Below are 20,193 nucleotides of genomic sequence, written 5' to 3'. Positions count from 1 at the left end.
TTTGGGTAGCAGGAGAGGAAAACAACTTGTGGAGGTGAAGGACGTGAGCATGTCGCAAACGCTTTAAATCCGCTTTCCCTCTGTCCCCACACCCGGCTGAGCGCCGCGCTGCAGGCTCCAGGCCGGTCGCAGCCGAGGGCTGACCCCACGCGCCCCCCAGGCCTCCCATTCCAGGTGCAAGGTGTGGCCACAGCTCGGCAGAAAACAATGCAACGAGAGTCTTGGGCAGTCCGGGACATCCTTGAGGCCTTCAAGGTCCCCGCAGACTTGGCCTTGACCCCAGGCCATTCCTCTCCCTGGCAGGCACTTGCAGCCTTCCCGCCTCCTCGCCCACGGTCCAGGAACGCCGTGAGCTCGCAAGGTGCTGTTCGGTGATGTGGATTCAGGACACGGCGACTCTCTCTCAGGAGAGGTTTAGTGTTCCGTCACCTACTCTCCCACGCCCCGACGCTCAGAGGGACTCAACAACCGTGTGTGGGATTCGGACGCCAAAGACCGTGATGCACAGGCAACAACCGACACGCAGGGTCGACTCGGCCCCCGGCCGCCACGTGGCTCCAGCTCTTGCATCCGGTGACACCGCCTGCCGGGTCTCCCTCCCAGGTCTCGCTCCGGCCCCTCCTCCAGCCTCCAGCAGAAACGGATCCTCCGCCTTGGGCCGCTCCCTTCCCAGTCTCTGGTGACGAGCGTGGTCTCTGCGTTAAGAGCTCACGAGCGTGTAGATCATGCTGAATGCAGAGAGGAAAGGAACAGACGGTGTTAGCGGGAGCCCACGAAGGACTCGGGCCGGCCCCCAATAGAGGGACCTTCCCAAGGCCAGACCCCTCGGCTTCCCCTCCTTCCTGCCACGAGTGCGTCTTGCCCGCCCCTGCCGTGCCCCCACTGCTGCCCACAGCACGGGAACGAACACTTGTTAGCAGAGCAGACTGCGACCGTGGATAAAAGCTGTGATTGCTCTAAGTGCCTGTTACTGTTCTCATCAGTGTGATTATTACGGTTCTTATTCCTTTTTGTGCAATTGTAGGGCAGGTCTGGGTGGGCAGGGGGAGGAGGGGAAGGGTGCAGAGCATTCTTTATGCCACCAGCTGCCACATGCTTGTGTGACGGCTGTGTCCAGGGCCTCCCAGATGATGCTGGATAACTCACTAGTGCTGGAGAAAAGACCAGCATCGCCAGCGTGAAGGCCGATGTCTGAACACGAGCCCTCTGGGCACGTGAGCTAAACGAATTCTTAACTGGGTAACTCCTGGCCCTCTGGTTTTTAACAGGCTCAAGGAATTAAACGTGCGCGGGGAGCAGGTGACCTCAGGTATTGCCCCAGCACTGCCCGGGAGGCAGGGACAGCCGGCCCTGTGCTCTCGGAAAGGGCTTCGGGCTAATTCTGCAGGGCTGAGGAACGAGCCACACCAAAATCTACTGTTTTGTCTGTGTGGCAGAAAGAGACACAACCACCTTTTCATACTGCAGAGAGAATGAAGGACAGATAAAATGTCCCAGCAAGCTCTTCTGCAGAGCTGAGTCCGTCTCCAGAACCCGCCACCCTGTGGGCCCGCAGAGCCCCGCCGGCTGGGCCCGGAGCTCGGGGGGGCTTGTTCCCCGGGGGGAAGCGGAGGGTCCGGGCAGAGGTGGGTCACTCCAGGTCACACGGCTCAGACGGCAAGGTGAGGAGTGACAGCCTCACTCCAAATCCGGTGCTTTCCCATTACGACACTGAGCCTCGCCGTGGACACCTCCGTTGAGTCACTTTCATTCATGCTTTCCTTTAGCATTTAGTGAGCACCTGCTGCATGCCAGGCACCACTCTCGGTCCCCGAGCAGACCTGCAGCCGAGCTGAATGCCCTGCTCACAGGCCACCTGCCGACGGCCTGGAATCCCCTCGGTCTCCCGGGGCCGGACCCGCCGGGCGGACTCACCAGTACAGGTAGTAGAAGAAGGACAGCAGGTAGAAGGCCAGCTTACACCAGGCCTCCTTCTGGCAGTAGCTCAGCGTGTCCGCGTTCATGACGGCTGGCGGGTCGTAGGCCAGCTCCGAACTGTCTGCCGGGCAGTGGAAATACCTGCGGGGAAAGAGGACACGTGTCACTGGCCCTGAGGGGCTGGGACTTCTGACGTCAGCTGGCCGAGCCCTCCGGGTGCAGGACGTCCGCCGGGCGACCCTGCCCTGCCGCCGTCTGCCGTCTGCCCAGTCGCAGTCCAGGCGCCGGGAAGGGCAGCTCAGCTACCGTTGCCAGCAGGTAAGTCCCCAGACACTCGGCTCCGCGGGCGTCGTGGTGTCCTCGCCCACACGCAGCTGCTCCGACAGAGGGAGAAGGTGTCACCTGGCGTCGCCCAGCAGGTGTGAGGAAGAGTGAAGAGCAGGCGCGGGTGCAGTGAAGACAGGACCACACCGCCGCCGCCCGGATGGCATCGCACCCACATTCTACCCGAGAAACCACTTTAGGTTAAGTTAGCTCCTACCCAGACCCTCAGTTAAAATCCTGAATCTTCCGGAAGGGACATCGTCTTCCTGCTTGAGTGTAGAGTAGCTTGCAGATACTTTTCTTCTTGATAGAAGGACCCAGAACAGCACAAAGAACCCGGCCATCCACGGGGAGAGAGCAGCCCGGAGGGAAACCGAGTCAGCAAGAGAACATGGCGGGGGATGAGAGGAGGGGGACATGGCTGGAGCCCCCCCGTCCCCCTCACAATTCCACACCCGCATCAGCCCCACGGGAACAGGCCACGGCCACGGAGGAGGGGGACGCTCGGGCTTGGTGGAGCCAGGGCGGGAGCCTTTCCTACTTAGCCCCTTGGTGAGCTGTCCCCAGGCGGCCCCAGGACACTGTCCCCAGGGCCTGGCCACAGCCTCCTGGGGAGCCCAGGAACAAAGTGCTGCTGCCATCGCTCAGCTGGCTGCTTTTTGGTCACCCAGGTAAGGACATCAGGAGGACAAGAGTGCGAATGAGTGACTCCGCTGGGCTTTGGGACAGGCAGTTGTTCTTGGTCCCGAGCAAGGACCCAGAGAGCCAGCTCTGACCGGGAGATGAATCGCGCTGGTTTGAAGAACAACCCTACAACATAGCCAGAACCCTGCGTCCAGCCCCACTGAGCACCTACTGCTTCCCAGCACACCGAGCGCTCGCTTACCCCGGGGCCTTTGCACATGCTGGTCTCGCTCCCTGCAATGTGCTTTTCCAGGTTTTCCAACGTCTCTTTTCAGTCCCATGTAAGTGCTTCTTTCTCTCTGCTCCTATATATATTCCTCATATGGTTGTTAAGAATGTATTTCCCTCTCCCAGTAGGGTGTGCGTTCCTTGAGGTAGGGATTATGTTTTACATTTGTGTTGAAACCCCTCGCAGTGCCTGCGGTGACGTGTGTGTTCCATATGTTTGCAGCGTGCAGGAGTCAATGCTGAATGCTCTAGAAGTGACTAAATACAGGCTCTATTTTATGCTACAATGACAATGCTGAAACATTTGCGGGGACCAGAGCTCTGGGGACAAGGGGTCAAGGGCTTGCAATTTGCACAATTACATTCCTGCTCCTTCGGTGTTCTCCACCTCTGCTTCCCGTATCCATATGGTGACTCTATTTTACAGAACGCCCAGATCACGTATCTGACGCACGGCCTTAGCAGGGACTAGAATATTTGAAACCATAACTGGCCCAGAAAATGCAGCCCATCTGGTAAAGTGCTTTTTTTTTTTTTATTAAGATATAACTTCTATACCATAAAACTTACCCTTTAAAGTGTACAATTCGGTGGTTTTTAGTATATTCCTAGAGCTGTGAACTGTCGCCACTATCTAATTTCAGAACATGTTCATCCCCCAAAAAAGAAACCCCACACCCATCAGCCGGAACTCCCTACTCTCACTTCCGCCCGGACCCTGCAAACACTCATGTACCTTATGTCTCTACAGACTGGCCTGTCCTGGGCATTGCACATAGACGGAATAATGCAATAGGTGACCTTTTGCGTCTGGCTTCCTTCACTTCTATTTTCTAGAAGGTTCATCCATGCCGTGGCGTGGATAGGTGCTTCATGTCTTTTTATTGCCAAATAATATTCCATCGTATGGATACACCACATTTTGTGTACCCATCCATCCGCCGATGGACACTGGGTCGCTTCTGCTTTTCTGGCTATTGCGAAAGCTGCTATCGCCGCGTTCAACACTGGCCCGCGAGGGTCGGGGCTGTGGTTAATGGCGCCAGCCAGAAAGGCCTCCCCTTGCTGGACCTGCTGCCTAAGAGCAGCTGGGGAAGGGGGCTTTGGAGAGGCTTTGGAAAGACGGCACTGGGGGGCCGTCTACTTGGGGACCATCGTCACTGGAGAGCCGGCCGCTCGGGCTGGCCGAGGAGAGGACAGACGGCCGGGCGGGTCCCGCAGACTCACCTCCAGAAGTGGTAGAACAGGAGAGGCACGTTCAGGCCCAGCGTGAGCCACTCCTGCGCACACAGGAACATGATGCAGAAGAGGCTGTGGATGGAGTACTCGGGCAGCACCAGCTGCGGAGGGAGCAGAGACACGGCCCCGGTTAGAGGGAGGAAAGGCCACCCCCACGCCCACGGCGGCTGCCTGGACAACGCCTCGCAGTGCTGGGGGCACCGAGGCCCCCCCCGCAGCTGCAGAGTCGCTGCCCCAGGACGGAGACCCACTTCCGGCAAGCTCTCCTCTTTACGGTCCCCAAAGGACACAGCCCCCCGGCACCCTGCTTACCAGGAGACTGCACTTGCTCCCGGGCTCACCTGTGCACGACCACTGTGAAGGCTGGACGAGCTGGTCCAGCCCGTGTGACATCTGGCCCGGGCAGGACAAATCCTGACAGCGTTTCCAGTGATGCCAGACTGCCCTGCCCTTGCTTTGCCAGCCTGTGTATCCCCCTGCGGTAACTCACAAACCCACAGAGAACATACATGTATGTCTATTACAGATACAGGCGGGTTGGGGAAAAATTGGGAAACCGCATTTTGCTGGACGCTGGGTGGATCAAGAGGAACCCAAGAGAAACAAGTAGTGACGACAAGGAGGGACATCGCGGCCTCTGGGGAAGGGGGAAGAGACCAGCCCAGACCTGGGGGGCCGGATGGGGGGAGGGAACCTGCGGGACGACTGAGCTCCCTGCCCCCACCCATCCGCACTGGACGCACTGGGACCAGCTGTGCTCCCAGCAGGGAAGAAACTCAAAGGAAGATGCCACTGTTGTGACGAATGTGATCGTTGTTATTGTTAATAATCGCATACCGGCTGATCACCATCCTCAGGGAGATCACTTGTCACTCTTACCCCGGAAGTCAGCAAAGTGACCCCGAACGGAATTTGGTTTCCTGATTCTCAGTCCAGTCTCCTGACTCCCTCGGACTGAACCAAGCTTCCAGCTTCGCCAAGCGGGAAGAGAGGCCACGGCTGTTTCACAGCCGGCCTCTTGTTTATTTTTATTTTTTGAGACAGAGTCTCACTCTGTTGCCCAGGCTAGAGTGCCGTGGCGTCAGCCTGGCTCACAGCAACCTCAAACTCCTGGGCTCAAGCCATCCTCCTGCCTCAGCCTCCCGAGTAGCTGGGACTACACACATGCACCACCATGCCCGGCTAATTTTTTCTATATATATTTTTAGCTGGCCAGATAATTTCTTTCTATTTTTTTAGTAGAGATGGGGTCTCGCTCTTGCTCAGGCTGGTCTCAAACTCCTGAGCTCAAGCGATCCTCCCGCCTCGGCCTCCCAGAGTGCTAGGATGACAGGCATGAGCCACCGTGCCCAGCCAACAGCCTGCCTCTTGAACCCTAAAAACCCCAGTCCTTGCCTGTTTTCAACAGTATTCTAGTTCCCGGCGTGTCTGCCCTGAGGTTTATCTGCCCCAGGAGCCAAGGAGCGTGAAGAAAAAGAAAAGGATAATGTCTCTTTCTTTTGATTCCCCAGCCTGTATGAAACCAGCCCTAAAACAGAGGGTCCCTTCTGGGATGTGCAGGATGAAGGCAATTTTCTCCTAAGTGTGCGCCGTGGAGATCCGTGCTCCATTTGCTCCCGAACGAGCAGTCGTGCACACGCGCACGCAGCCAGCCGCTGCTCGACTCATGTCTGGGTGAGGGTAGGCAGGAGGGGGGGAAGGATGGCACGTGTGGAAAACTGGGATTTTGCTACACCCCAAGACTATGAGAAAGGCGTCTCCAAGCACTGTCAGGAAACCGCACTCTGAGCCCCTTTTCTCCAAGGAGGCCACTTTCTCTTTAATCACTCGGGGTGACGGTCACCTTGGGAGAGCTGTACCAGCTTGGGCATCCAGGGACCCCAACCCCAGATGGCCAGATAAAGCGGGAACATCCACCAGCTACCGGGGCTGGGGTGACTTGAGCATGGACTATTTGATGGTGTTGGCATATTAAATATTTTAACCTTCAAATATGCACCAAGAGGCCGGGCGCGGTGGCTCACGCCTGTAATCCTAGCACTCTGGGAGGCCGAGATGGGCGGATCGTTTGAGCTCAGGAGTTCGAGACCAGCCTGAGCAAGAGCGAGACCCCATCTCTACTAAAAATAGAAAGAAATTATATGGACAGCTAAAAAATATATATAGAAAAAATTAGCCGGGCATGGTGGTGCATGCCTGTAGTCCCAGCTACTCGGGAGGCTGAGACAGGAGGATCGCTTGAGCTCAGGAGTTTGAGGTTGCTGTGAGCTAGGCTGACGCCACGGCACTCACTCTAGCCTGGGCAACAGAGTGAGACTCTGTCTCAAAAAAAAAAACAAAAAAAACAAATATGCACCAAGGTTTATCAAATATTTCTAAGTGGTGAGCCAAAGAGTCTGGTACATAAGTAACTCAGCACAGAATCACCTATTCTAGAACTGTGATTTTAAAAGTCACCATAAAATTAATATGATACTTGCCGATTTTACTCATGCCGGGAACTGTGATATGTCTCAGAGCCCTTCACTGCCAGCAGCTCCCCTAAATGCCCGGACCGGGGAATCACTTTGACCTTGGCCATCCATGGCTAGCATCAGACCCTCACAGCTGACCCCAAGGGACAGGGCCAGTCCCATATTCTGCCCGTCCTCACGGGCCACCACTTCCTTCACCGTCAGGAGCTCCTTCCAGCCGTCTCTGGCCTTCTTGGTGTCCCAATGGGCACCTTCTAGAGCTGGGAGGGGACCGGTCCCATTTAGGACCAGATATTTGAGTTCCAGCCTCCCTCTGCCCACTCCTCCCAGCCGGCCTTTCCTAATTGTTTTCACACCGCATCAAGACGCACTTGAATCTCAAAACCCTCCCTGTCAGTTTCCTCACACGCTTGTTAAATTACTCAGCCACCTAAGAGCCCACTCACGGAGCAGGCGAGAATAAAAGCACTTTCTCCAATAACGCCGTGTTTTTAAAGGGACGAAATTCTCCTACAACTTGCTGGCAACTCGGAGCATCTTAGCACTTGTAGCTGCCCACTCCTTTTCTTCTTCTCTTTCAGCCAGAGAAGATGGGAGTAGCAATCGTGTTCGGAATATAGGGAGCGATTAGGCAAAGATTCATACCGTTAGAGAGAAGAGGCACTCACTGAAGTGAAGGAATGTTCCGGAATGAGAGGCCGAGGAGTTCAGGGACACACCTGTTCCAGTGCTGGAGAGCCCCATGTGTGCCCCAGTCAGCGCATATTGATCAGAGGCACTCACTGTAACAGGCAGCGCACGCACGGCAGTCTGGCGGGGGGACGCCCGCGTGCGCCGCAGAGTCTACAAACAGCAAACGGGGAAACTGAGGCAGCACAGGAGCAACCAGACGCAGGCGGGAGGGAGAGAAGAAACCGTTCACTCTGAGCGAGGACTTGCAGGAGGGGCCCCGTGAATGACTAACTCTGAGTGGCGACTTAAAGGACGTTACGGAAGGCAGAGTGTGGTGGCAAAGAGGGGGGACATTCCCAGGGGACATCAGCACCGTCCGCTCGTTGAGGCGTTTGAGAGAGTCACTTCTCTCTTTGTGTCCTGAGAAGAAAATCTGTTCCATCATGTGGGCCGTGCCCTAAACATCTTCTACAAAAACGACATGGAGACCAGAAATCCCTTACGGCGGCTTCTTTTTAAACCTGGGAGACGTCCAGGGAGGAGTCATGACGACTCCACCTGGCCAGGGAGGCCGCACGGTGACAGGAAGGGGACCAAGAGCAGAAACACATCTGCTTCTGCCTTTAGTTACTTGGCCCTGGGTGTGACAAGGGACCCGCCTGCCTGCGGCTCACCAGGGCTCTCAGCTGTGGGCCCTGTCTCCTCTCAGACCTGTCCCAGCCACAGCCCCTCCCAGGCTCTGTTAGGAGAGGAGGGCTCTACGCCCCCACGGCCACACCTGCTGCTTCCCCTGCCCTCCAGAGAGGTGTTTTCCAGGCAAAGCTCCTGCCACCGGGTCTCCTACGTAGAAAGGACCTGCCGTTTCCAGAGCAGGGAGCGGATCTGACCGCACCAAGCCGCTGCTCTTTTTATTGTTATTATTTCAGCATATTATGGGGGCATGTAAGTTTAGGTTACGTATATTGTCCTTGCCCCCCACCCCCAGACAGAGCTTCAAGCGTGTCCATCCCCCAGACCGTGCGCATCGCACCCACTACATGTGTGTATAACCATCCTCTCCCCCCTCACATCTGCCCGACGCCTGATTAATGTTATTCCTGAATGTGCTCTTAGGTGATGATCAGTGAAACCAATTTGATGGTGAGTACATGCGGTGCTTATGTTTCCATTCTTGGGATACTTCACTTAGTAGAATGGGTTCCAGCTCTATCCAGGATCATACAAGAGGTGCTCTATCACCTTTGTTTTTTGTGGCTGAATAGAACTCCACGGTATACATATACCACATTTTATTAATCCACTCATGGATTGATGGGCACTTGGGTTGTTTCCACATCGTTGCAATTGTGAATTGTGCTGCTATAAGCATTCAAGTGCAGAGGTCGTTTTTATAGAATGTCTTTTGTTCCTTTGGGTAGATGCCCAGTAATGGGATTGCTGGATCAAATGGTAGGTCTACTTGTATCTGTTTAAGGTGTCTCCATATTGCTTTCCACAGAGGTTGCACTAGTTTGCAGTCCCACCAGCAGTGTATGAGTGTTCCTGTCTCTCCGCACTGCTCTTTAATAGAGCGAGCACCACCAGCTTGTAAAGGAGAACCTCTTTCAGGACAAAAACGTGATTATCCTACTTAACAGCTATTAAGTGGTGTTAATTACCTGTTACATCCACAAGGTTGGAAAAATTTTGCTCCAACAAACCAAAGCGGGTGGACTGAATGAGACGGCAAGCGTTGGCAGGGGGGAGGGGAGGGCAAACTGTCGACGTCGTCATCGATTAGTATTTGCCCACTGGCGCACACACGGGGAAGCAGGCAATTTGCTCAACGTCCTGACGGAGGCCTACGTGCAAAGACGAGACAAGGGAACCAGCCCTCACTCCCGACGGCCGGGGAGAGGGGTTGTCCGAATCGAGCACATGCGTATGTGTTAGTCCAATTCTGGCTCCTGTTAGCTGGAATGTGCCAACCTTTTCCAGGAGTTTGACTTAGCAAATTAACATATTGAAAAAAAAACAAAATAGTACCATAATGTTCGCCTCCAGCAAGGGCTTGAGTGTCTCCGTGAAAATCGTCCTGGATTAAGGAACTAGGGACTTGGGCTCTCGCCCCGGCTAGTAAGAAGCAACAGAACCCTGAGTAAAGTATTTAATCTCAGTGAGCTGTTTCTTCATTTCTAAAATGAGAATAATAATAATAGTATCTAATTCATAGGACTGTTATGTGTATTAAACAAGTTAGTATGTGTGAAGCCCTGAGAATAGTATCCGGCGCATAGTAACGCCCGGTAAGTAATGACTACTCTCTGTGGGGCGAGTCATGTGACCACGGAATCTCTAGTCCCTTTCAGCTCGAATATTCCACACACTGTATAAAAAGCAGCAATTAAACTCCCTCGAAAATTAAACCAGTGTATCTTCCCTTTCGTTGTCCAACCTATTTGCAGCGCTTGCAAATTTTTGAAAATCCTCCACTAATTTCTATCCCCAGAAACAGCACGTGTTCTAGAGAATCTGATCATTCTGCATGTCAACAACTACTCCTGAGCGATAAGGCTCCCCGCACTCCTGAAGATGATTTTTCTCGTCTCTCTTGAGTCACTGCCATGCGTGTGCGTGTGCGTGTGCGTGTGCGTGTGCGTGTGCCAGTGGTTTGCCTGTGTCTTTGTGAGTCTCTCTCCGTACACTTGTTCTGTCACCACAGGGACTGGCACCACAGTAAACACGCAGCAAACTCACCATTAAGTCATTCAACAAACATATGCTAGGAATCTACCGTGCAGTGTCGGACGCCGGGGCAGGCACGGGAGGAGCCGGGATGACCCCGACGGGCTCGGAGCCGAGGCCCCAGGCAGCCCCAGGCTGGTGGGAGAGGCCGAGGACTGAACGACGTTACACCCTGCAGGCAGCACTTGCACACAGCTAAGCAGGCAAGGGCTGAAAAGCAACAGCCCACGCTCCAGGGGCTGGCAGCGGCGGGGAAAGAGTCCCCTCTACAGAATCATAGAGACACCTCGGGCCACCTCTGAGTCTTGAGAATCACTACGACAAACTGCAAGGGGTTCAGTGAAAACCGTCTCCCCAAAATAAGACCAGGTTTCACGTGTGAGGAAGGACCTGCCACTCCGGCCCGAAGCTCCACCCTTCCTCCTCCTCCCCTCCCCGGTCCCGGCCCCCATCCCCTCTTCTCCCTGAAAGCACCCCCAGGTCGCTCCTCGAAATCCCCTCCCTGGGCTCCCAGCCTGCTGTCTGAACCCCAAGTCCCACTCTGCACCCCTTCCCCAGAGCTCCACGCCCGCTGCTAATCCCAGGAATCTTGTCCTCCCTGCATCTCCCCCAGCCCCAGCCGCCCCCATGCTTGGAGCAGGTGACACTTACAAAAGTATATGCTTTTGTGACACTGTTCTGATAGAAAACTCCAGAAACATTAGACTGAAAGATAGGGGCTCCTGGAGCCATCCTGTCTGGAGGCTGCTCTGATTCCAGGGAGCCCCGGACTTTCGGAAGCTGCTTAGAAGACATGTAACACTAACGCTATACGTTACAGACCAATCAAAAATGGCACTGAAACCAGAGGGGCCAAGCTCAGTGAGGCCAAAGTCCCAAAACAGACAGAATTCATCCTGGGCAGAAAACAGCTTACGCTTTTCTTCTTTCTTCCAATACAACCAGGCTGTGTGCACATAAGCTGGTTAATGATAATAATGGCTAATTCAGCCCCAGCCACTGTGTATCTCATTTGTTCCTTGCCATGCACCTATGAAATAGGTGCTTTTATGATCCCCATTTTGCAGAGCAGGAAACTGAAGTTTAGAGAACTCAAAGTAACTTGCCTTCGGTCATATGTAGCCTTTTAGTGACTCAGCCAAGACTGCAGCCCCGACCCCTGGTACCAGAGCACACGTGCACTTACAAAGCCAAGCCCTGGGCCTGCCCGCATCAGGCAGACACACTCAACAGTCAAAGCAGGCGAGAGCTGGGGCTGCCAACACCACCACTTGGAACCATGCAAAGACTTGGCCGTGACGATCAAAACCACACATACTTCTCAGCACATCGATGTTTTCTCTGTCTGGCTTTTCAATAAAACCGGAGACACTTTCCGGAAGTCACAGGGGCAGTGATTACGATTTAAAGACACGATCAGACTGTGGTGGTCTCCAAGGCCAGGCGTGTTGGATGCCTGGTTAACATGCTGCTGAAGACCATATTTCCAGGAAGATCAGGGCTCAAGACCACCAGTACGATCCAGAAACGGAGATACACCAACACGGAGGTTCAGCATGCCGGCGGGGGTTTGAAAGAGTTTTAGGAGATTTTAGCTAAATTAATTGAGATTATTTAACGTTAACATTTCGGGCTGAGCACTGCTGACAAAATGCTGTGGCAGCTGGAAAATCTGAGAAGTTTGGAAACTTGGGCTAAAGCTCTCCGGGAGTTTTCAAGGTGGTTGCCACGGCAACCTCAGGGACCAGATTCTGGAAGAGCTGAAACGTTCTATTTTAAAAACACCCCGGCGATCAGCAGAGAGCCAGACTAAAACAACCAAATAATAAAGGTGCCTGTTGAAAATCCTTACAAAGACGAGCATCTTCCCAAACTGGAAATAAATCAATGTGTGAGGACGATTTGAACCCTGGAAGCAAAGCGCCTCCCCAGAGACCCGATTATCACCTGCATCTTGCACGAAATGTTAAAATTAAAAGATCCTCTTTCCACCTGAATGTCCTCTAAACTCCTGGGGACATTAGAAGTTCCTGCTACCCTTCAAGTTCCAGCTCTTCAAAGAAGTCTCTCTTGCACGTATTTATTCCTTCAACAAACACTTGTTGAACAATTCGTCATATCGTTGTGAGTGGGATGTCCTGCCAGGAGATCCCAAAGAGAGACACTTAGTGCCACGGTCTTGCCTTGAGGAAGAGGAAGGTCCGGAAGGAAGGATTAGAAAGACACACAGACACCCACAACACACGTCAGCGTGAGACCGTCGCCCACGGCTAGAAGGTCCCACGAGGACCTCGTTCCCCAAGCCGCGGCCCATCAGAATCCTTTGGTAGCTCTTTATAAAGATGCCGATCTCCAAGTTCCACTTCAGAACGTGCAGAGGGTGGAGCCCAGAGAGCTGGATTGTCAAGGCTGTTTCATACACAACCAGGTTTGGAAACAGCTGCTAACGGTGAGAGGAAGAATATATTCCCAGCTGAAACGGTCACTGAAGACTTCGTGGACGTGGATGGGGTTTGGAGGAGACTTTATCATCCGGGAAAGATGTGGCACCCAAAGTGGGGGATGTTGCCTGGTTGGCCCGGGTTTAACACACTGACTGCCACACTGAAAAAAAAACAAAATTGTTCCCTGGGGCCACAGTGTTTTATTAGGAAAATAGAATAAAAACTTCAAAAATAAAATGATCCTTTCTAACTTCATGAAAAATTTGTTATTTTTTATTGTTTTCTGTGCGTGACTTATATGCAACTTGAAAAATAGTTCTCTCGGCTCCCAAGGTGAAGAGACGTGTGAGTTACATGTGCTTCATGAGGCCCCGGGCTCAAAACCAGCATGAGTTAAATACAACTCACAGGGCAGTTAGTGTGTGAAGCTGGGGAGAACCAGAACAGCCGCCCGGGAAGGGCCATGAAGCTCAGGCTGAGGAGTTGGGACCTGACGCCACAGGCCGCGAGGGACCACAACAGGCCTCTACCTATAGGAGTGACGCGCACAGCAGTGTTAGCAGAAGTAATTTCGAGGCGTTGTGACGAGTGGATTGGCAAAAATTGGCTTTTAGCTTTAGGGAAACCGCTCAGGAAACCTCTGTTTCTTAAAAGCAAAGAGATTAAAAAGCTAAGTTGGTTACAATAGCAATGAAAAGGAAGAGAGGAAGAAACATTATTTAAAATGATAAATACTGCTTTGTTTCAGAATGCACTGTGGGAGGCTGGCAACTGTGTTGTTAATTAATCATGACATTTGTCTCTAGGCAGCTATATTTAGTGATACCTAGGATCGTGCTTAATTTATTTGTGTTTTAAAGCATTTTTCTCTGGGCTTGTTTCATTTCCCACTTCAGAGAAGATGCAGTTTTAGAGACACTCGTCTATTGGGTGCGCAGGCACCATGGGGAACTCAAGGTCGAAGAAGATGTGCCTTGGCCCTCGGGAAGAGAGATCAAACATGTAGGCAGGACATTACGCAGGAGGACGGTAAAAAATCCAGCATTAATAAAATAGAGAAGGCAGAGATTATTTCGTGTTTAGTAGAATAGAGAAAACTTCATAGAATAGGTGACATTTGAGTTGAAACTTAGAGATAACGTCTTGGCCAACAGAGAAGAACATTCCAGGTGAGAAAATAGTGTAAGAAATGACATGAGGATCAAGAATCACAAAGCAGAGACTGTGTCCTGTGCATCTCTATTCCCAGGCCTTGGTGCAATTCTTGGCACATAGTAGGTGCTCAATAAACGTTGGCTGAGCAAATGGGTTTTTGAAAGGACAAAGAGTTGAAAGATAGATTGGGGGAAATCACAGAGCACCTCAGAAGCAATGCCAAGCCCCTGCGTGGTCACTTATTCTCCAAAACTGGGATCCAGAGAAGGTTCTGGATGCAGAGGTTGTATGTGATCAAGGTTTGCTTATTGCCCAACAATGTGCAGGGTGAATCGGGGAGGAGACCGGGGAACAGACCAAAGATCAAAACAAAAAGCTAACGGACAAGCGAACAAACTCACAAGCCTCTGTAAAAGTCCAGGCAAAAGAAATACATGTCTGTGCTCTTTGAGCAGTGGCCTGGAGGACAAGGGTTAGAATTCACAAAGCACTTCAGAGACCGAATCCACGGAATGGGATGGGGCGTTAAACTTGGATAACACGGAAGCAGGGTCTCAGTTAACCAAGAGGCTGCAAGAGCACAGTTATAAAGCGATACAGTCGTCCCCGCCACCCGTGGTTTCTCTGTCCATGGTTTCAGTTATCCACGGTCAACCACATCCCAAAATAGGTGCGGACAGTAAGATATTTTGAGAGAGCAAGAGACCATATTCACATAACTTGTATGACAGTAGATTGTTATAATTGTTCTATTATTAGTTACTATTAATCTTTTACTGTGTCTAATTTATAAGTTATATTTTATCATGGGTATATATGTATAGGAAAAAACTCATCGTCTATACAGGCTGCTCTCTGTCTGTAGTTTCAGGCATCCACTGGGGGTCTTGGAACTTCGTCCATGGAGAAGGGGAGACTATTATAATGAATTTCTGGCAGGTCGAAGGAAGGGAGAACCCTGATCCCTTCTCTTCCTCTCTCTGCATTCCTGCTTCAACCCACAAAATAGGAATTTCCACCAACTGTCCCCTGTCTTGGGGAGGTATCAGGGAGGAAGCCCGTGGCCTGGCCTCTCTTGCTCTGGGACCTGTCCGCCCTTAAACGGTGAGCATTCTCCTCCTCTACCCCTGCAAGAGGCGGCAGGTTCACGTGGGCAGGGGCCAGAGCCTGCCTCCTTGGCAACACAAGCCTGGAGCCCACCCCTCCTCAGTAATCACTTTCTCTCTCCTACCCTCGAAGGTGCTGGAGTCCCGCCTTGCCCCTCCGGGCAGCTGGCTGACGTGACATGGTGTTTTCACCCCACCTGGACACTTGTGTCGGTTCTCAGTTGGTTCAAAACCCAAAGAGGTAGAGAAGTGTGATTCGTTAGCACTCCTAACCCCGAGACCGTCCAGGAACCACAAAACAGCCCCCTACAGACAAATCTGCCGGTTCCCCGAGCTGGACGTCCCGGCCTCCAGGACCGAGAGAAATAAACCTCTGTTGTTGAAGCCACCCGGCCCACGGCATTTCATGGGCACAGATGGACTGAGACAGCCACCAAGAACCCAGCTTTTGGCTGATGTCACTTCCCACGGCAAAGACAGAGAGCCCAAGCCCCCCTTTCACTCTCCGCGTAGCACAGCGACGCCCCAGGGTGGCCCCCCGAGACCTGTGCACGTAACGATTTCATCTGTGCAGCCCACCTCGCGCTACGGTGGTCGCTGTTCTTCGTCACTTCCTTCAACCCCAGCGTGGGTCGCTCTGCCCTGCTACTCAGTGTCCTGCTACTAAGTGGCAACTTCTGGGCAGTGAAGTGCTTGGGATCCCCCGGGAAGGGATGTCCTACAAACAAAAATAGCTACAATAATTACGTAACTTCAGCCCCACTCAGCAACTGGCACTTCTGCAGAGTCTCGGGTCACAGATGTGGCCTTGGCCCTGACCCTGGGCCTGTCGGGGAGACAGAAACCGGAGCTAATGTGCATGACGGGAGACATGTGCTTTGTCCAAAATGCACTAAGTCTAGGCTCGGGCAACTGGCTCTGCACCCCGCTGTCCGCGAGGGGCGTGGTGGCATCAGGAGGGGGCTGAGCCCCTTCGGTCTGGGCCATCCCCCCCAGAGAGTGATGGGGGAGACGTCACCGAGACCAAGTTTGATTTTTATTCTGACAAACACAATAAAACCCGACGGAAAGAGGATCCCACTCTTGCCCTCTCTTTCTCTGAATTACCCCTGTGATGATGGGAAAATGCTAGAAAAATCCAAACCCAGGGGCTCACTAGTCACTCTAGTTGCTTTTCACCGAGGCACAGGATTCAAGGGTAGGTCAATCATTTCTCCTAACCAAGGAGGTGTTGTTTCCATGGAAACCCTCCTCCCGTGCACGGATCTTGGCACAGGCTGAAACATGCCCCACCCCCAAAGCCATACGTTGAGGTCCCAACCCTCAGTACCTCAAAATGTGATGGTGTTTGGACATCAGGTCTTTGAAGAGGGGATTAGGGTTAAATGAGGTCATTGGGGTGGGCCCTAATGCCCCACGACCGGTGTCCTTATACGGAGAGGAGGTCAGAACACACACACACACACACACACGCAGAGGGGAGACCACGGGAAGACGCAGAGAGAAGACGGCCAACTACGGCCCAGCAGAGAGGCCTCGGAAGAAACCAACTCTGCCAGCACCTTGATCTCGGACTTCCAGCCTCCAGAACTGTGAGAAAATAAATGTCTGTGGTTTAAGCCGCCTGGCTGCGGTACTCTAACCCCACCCCCTAACCAGGGCTGTTACGGCAGCCCCAGCTCACCACGACGGCTCCCCAGGGGGCCGGCACGAGGGGACACGGCGTCCTCTAAAGGCTCCTTCTCCGGAACCATCAGTGTCCCAACGGTCTCTTGAAATTGAGAAGATGGCTTTGGTCCAAACCTCAGCGTGTGTTTGACTTGGAGGGTGAGAATCAGCAGAGAAGGGACGGGGCCCACGGGGCCCACAGAGGACCACGTGGATGGGTAACTGCCGGCGTGTCCGTGTCCGGGACGGAGCCCAGGTGTGCTCTGGAAACCTCGGGGGTGCAGAGGTGTCCGGGGAAGAGGAGGGAAGCACAGGGAGGGCGAGAGAGGGCAGGGGTTTGCGGATCGGATGGAGGTTTGAATCCAGACCCTGCACTCGCTGCGTGGCCTGGGCAGGGGAATGACCCTCCCCATCTCCACCCCTGCACAGCGTGGTAGGAATGACGGAGACACTGCGGGTGACGCACCTGGCAGCCACCCCGTCACCGCGGAGCTTGTTCCACTCATTCATTCATTCATTCGTCAGCAGAGCATTACTGCCCATGTGCTGTTTTCTAGGCAAAGCGCCGAGATACAAAGTTAGTGCCCTCACCAACTTTCTAGCCTGCGGAGGAAAGCCAACATTTTACAAATTATTAATATTACACTTTCCGACTTCCCCTTCCACACCCATCTTCCTTTGGAGGCCCAGATTATTTGTGCTTGAAATATGTCACCAATAACTCAAAACAGCCCAATGTCCATCACTCTTGGCTCCCGTGAGCAGGTGACGTTGCCACTACCAGAAACGTCTGAAGGACCACAATGGCGCATGCAGAGGACGGCACTGGCCCTCTCGGAAGAGACGCTGTTTGTCACTGTGTCCTGCTGATGCCATCTGAACCACACATTCCCTGACAGCAGGAAGCTGCCTAAGTGGCTCCTTTGTTGGGTTCCCACCGGGACACCAGTGTCACCGGGGCCACCTTACGCTGATGCGCTGAGTGGCAGCAGCAGTGATGTCACCACTCGGAGGCCACAAAGCAGAGCTGTCCTCCTGCAACCTCCCCGCCCACCTCCCTGTGCTCTAATCGGTGATCATTGTCCTCCGGAATTTCATCACTGCTGTGACCACTTGGCAGATACAGAAAGGGAACAGTATGGCTTTTCTGTCCCTTTATAATAATGGCACTTTGCATTTGTATAGCACATTTCACTTATTCAGGGCATTTTCTTGTCTGTTGCCGGGTCTTAGCCTAACGAAACAAAACTGCATGTGTTGTGTAATTGTCTGTGCCACAGAGACAGCTTAGGAATCGGAGCCAGCGAAACTCTGCGCTGGAGCAGAACCAGTGCCCCAAATGGCTTAAAGAAAAACAAGTCCCCTGTAAGTTACAAATGGAGCCGGCGTGGTGACCCGGGACTGCGGCTTGTCTGTGGCGAGAAGATACATCGGGACCACGAGGGTCAACGCAGCACAAGCCGGAGCCTGCACGCGCTCCCGTCCTCCCCCCGGGCTCTCCCTGCTGCCCCCGCCCGGGGCCAGGCTGGCGCCAGTCTGAACTCCGGGAGGGCAGCGGCGGTTGGAGAGACTGGATGATAGCGCAGAGAATAAGCAGCTCTCAGGGTTTGGTGATATCGGCCCATTTGGTGGCCTAGAAACGCGACCCAGAAATGGTTCTTGCTTCTTCGGCAATTTGGAAAAGGACAAGAATGAGTGTCTGGAAAGGTGAGCGCTCTGGGGGTTGGAAAACAGAATTTCTACTTCTCAGCACATTTTGGAAAAGGGAGCATCCGGAAGCAAAGTTCCCACCAAGAAAAACACATTCTCGGGTTACACGCAATGAGCCACCCCGTGGGGCCGGCCGTCTCCCTTCAGCCCGCTTGGGCGCCCACTGGCAAATGAGTGCTTTTCCCCGGCGCCATCTTGAAAACGATGGCTTTGCCCAACCACACCCTGGGGAACAGGGAGGGCGCGATGCCTCCCCCCTGCCTCACCGAGCCCGGCAGCACCTCAGAATCAGCTGCTAAGAAACCCGATGCCCAGGCTGCTCCAGGCCAACGAAATCGGAAGTTCTGTGGGTGGGACGGAGGCAACAGTGTTGTTCAAGGTCCCCAGGTGACACCAACGTACAGCCAAGGTTGAAAACTCACACTGTAGCTCCTGCTACGGCGTTCACCCGCGGGGCACGGAGGGTCTGTGACATGACAGGGCACGTCACACGCCTGCCCTTGGCCTTTCTCTGGTCTCCTCCACGTGCCTCAGCCCCAGGCTCAGCAGTGAGAATTCTGCCTCACGCGTCATGAAAATGACAGTATGTGGCACCGTGTGGTGGCCGGTCTCAAGTTCACGAGTCCATGGAGCTAATTAACATGAATGAGACCCCTGCCAGGCAAGGTGGCAGGTACAGAAATTAGGACAGGATCCCTGCCTTCGAGAATATCACTGTGTAAGATACGTGCACAGGCAACTATAATATCAGGCTTTGTGTGGTCAGGACTTTGGTGAGGGACTTTCAGGCAGGAATGCAGAGAAAACGCAAGATCTGGTTTAGCTGGACTGAGCATGTCTTCACAACGGACACACACACACACACACACACACACACTTAGCCTTCCTCAGCACCTAACGCTGGACTGTGCACATGGCAGGTGCTAAATGAATTCCAGTGGAGTTAATCAATCAATTCCAACTGGTACCCATTGGGTTCCATCCAGGCCGACACCTGGGACTTCTCAGCTCCCTCCAACCCCTGCCACGCCCAGCCTCCTCCAGGTACCATCCACGGTCCCTCAACCTGTGACACCTCGTCTCACTTCTCCCCACCTCACTCTGCTGCCCTGGCATTCTGGGTGCACCTCGGCCGCTGTGAGCCCTGCACTGGCCGCTCTGCAGACGTCAGGGAGGCCGGTCCTCCCTGGACAGAGACCGTCCTCCACGCCCTTCTCTCTGGAATAAAATCCCTGAGGGTTTTTATTATTGTTTAAATAGATGCAGAGGGTACAAGTAGTTTTCTGTTACATGGATGAATTGCACAGCGGAAAAGTCTAGGCTTTTAACGTACTCATCACCTGAACAGTGTACATTATATCCAACGGGTAACTTTTTGTCCTGCACAGCCCTCGCCTCCTCCCGAGTCTGAGTCTCCAGCATCCATCGAGTCACTCGGTCTGACCACGCACACATTGCTCAGCTCCCACTCGTAAGTGAGAACAAAAATCCCTGAGCTTTAACTGAGCACACAGGTCCCCAAAAGAAAGGCTACATGTGGCCATTTGCCTGAGATCAGCCCAGTGAGTGGAGAGGAGGTGGTGTGTGCCACTCCTGAGTGGTGGCCCCTGTCCCCTTCTCTCCTCCATTCTGCTGCTTGACGGGGGGTCATGGTGTGATGTTCTCGAGGACCACGAGGACAAGGACATGCTCTATCAACGACTGAGCTCCAAAGGTGGGAGGAGTCTGGGATGACCTTGGGGGGCAGAGTCCCGCCCAGGCCCCCGCCGGCCCGGACAGGTTCCCCCAGATGGAGTGAGCTCTGCCGTGTTCCAGCCACACCTATGTTGCGTCTCTTTCACTCCCAGG

General features: G+C 53.5%; 1 protein-coding gene across 2 annotated transcripts in view; it reads right to left on the bottom strand.

Moving 5' to 3' along the window:
- Positions 1–669: 669 nt before the first annotated feature.
- CNIH3 (cornichon family AMPA receptor auxiliary protein 3) overlaps positions 670–20,193 on the bottom strand; it is a 59,460-nt gene continuing 39,936 nt past the window's right edge. For both annotated transcript variants that reach the window (XM_069484600.1, XM_069484601.1), the window contains 3 exons: positions 4,381–4,493; positions 1,915–2,058; positions 670–728 (listed from right to left, as the gene is read on the bottom strand). In XM_069484600.1, the coding sequence (XP_069340701.1) occupies positions 701–728; positions 1,915–2,058; positions 4,381–4,493 (285 nt within the window). In that variant the 3' untranslated portion in view covers positions 670–700. The remainder of the gene's footprint in view (positions 729–1,914; positions 2,059–4,380; positions 4,494–20,193) is intronic.

Source organism: Eulemur rufifrons, chromosome 11 (genome assembly GCF_041146395.1).
Source record: "Eulemur rufifrons isolate Redbay chromosome 11, OSU_ERuf_1, whole genome shotgun sequence".
NCBI classification, from domain to species: Eukaryota; Metazoa; Chordata; class Mammalia; order Primates; family Lemuridae; genus Eulemur; species Eulemur rufifrons.
The sequence above is the reverse complement of the archived record's forward strand: the minus strand, read 5'-3'. Positions and strand labels throughout refer to the sequence as shown.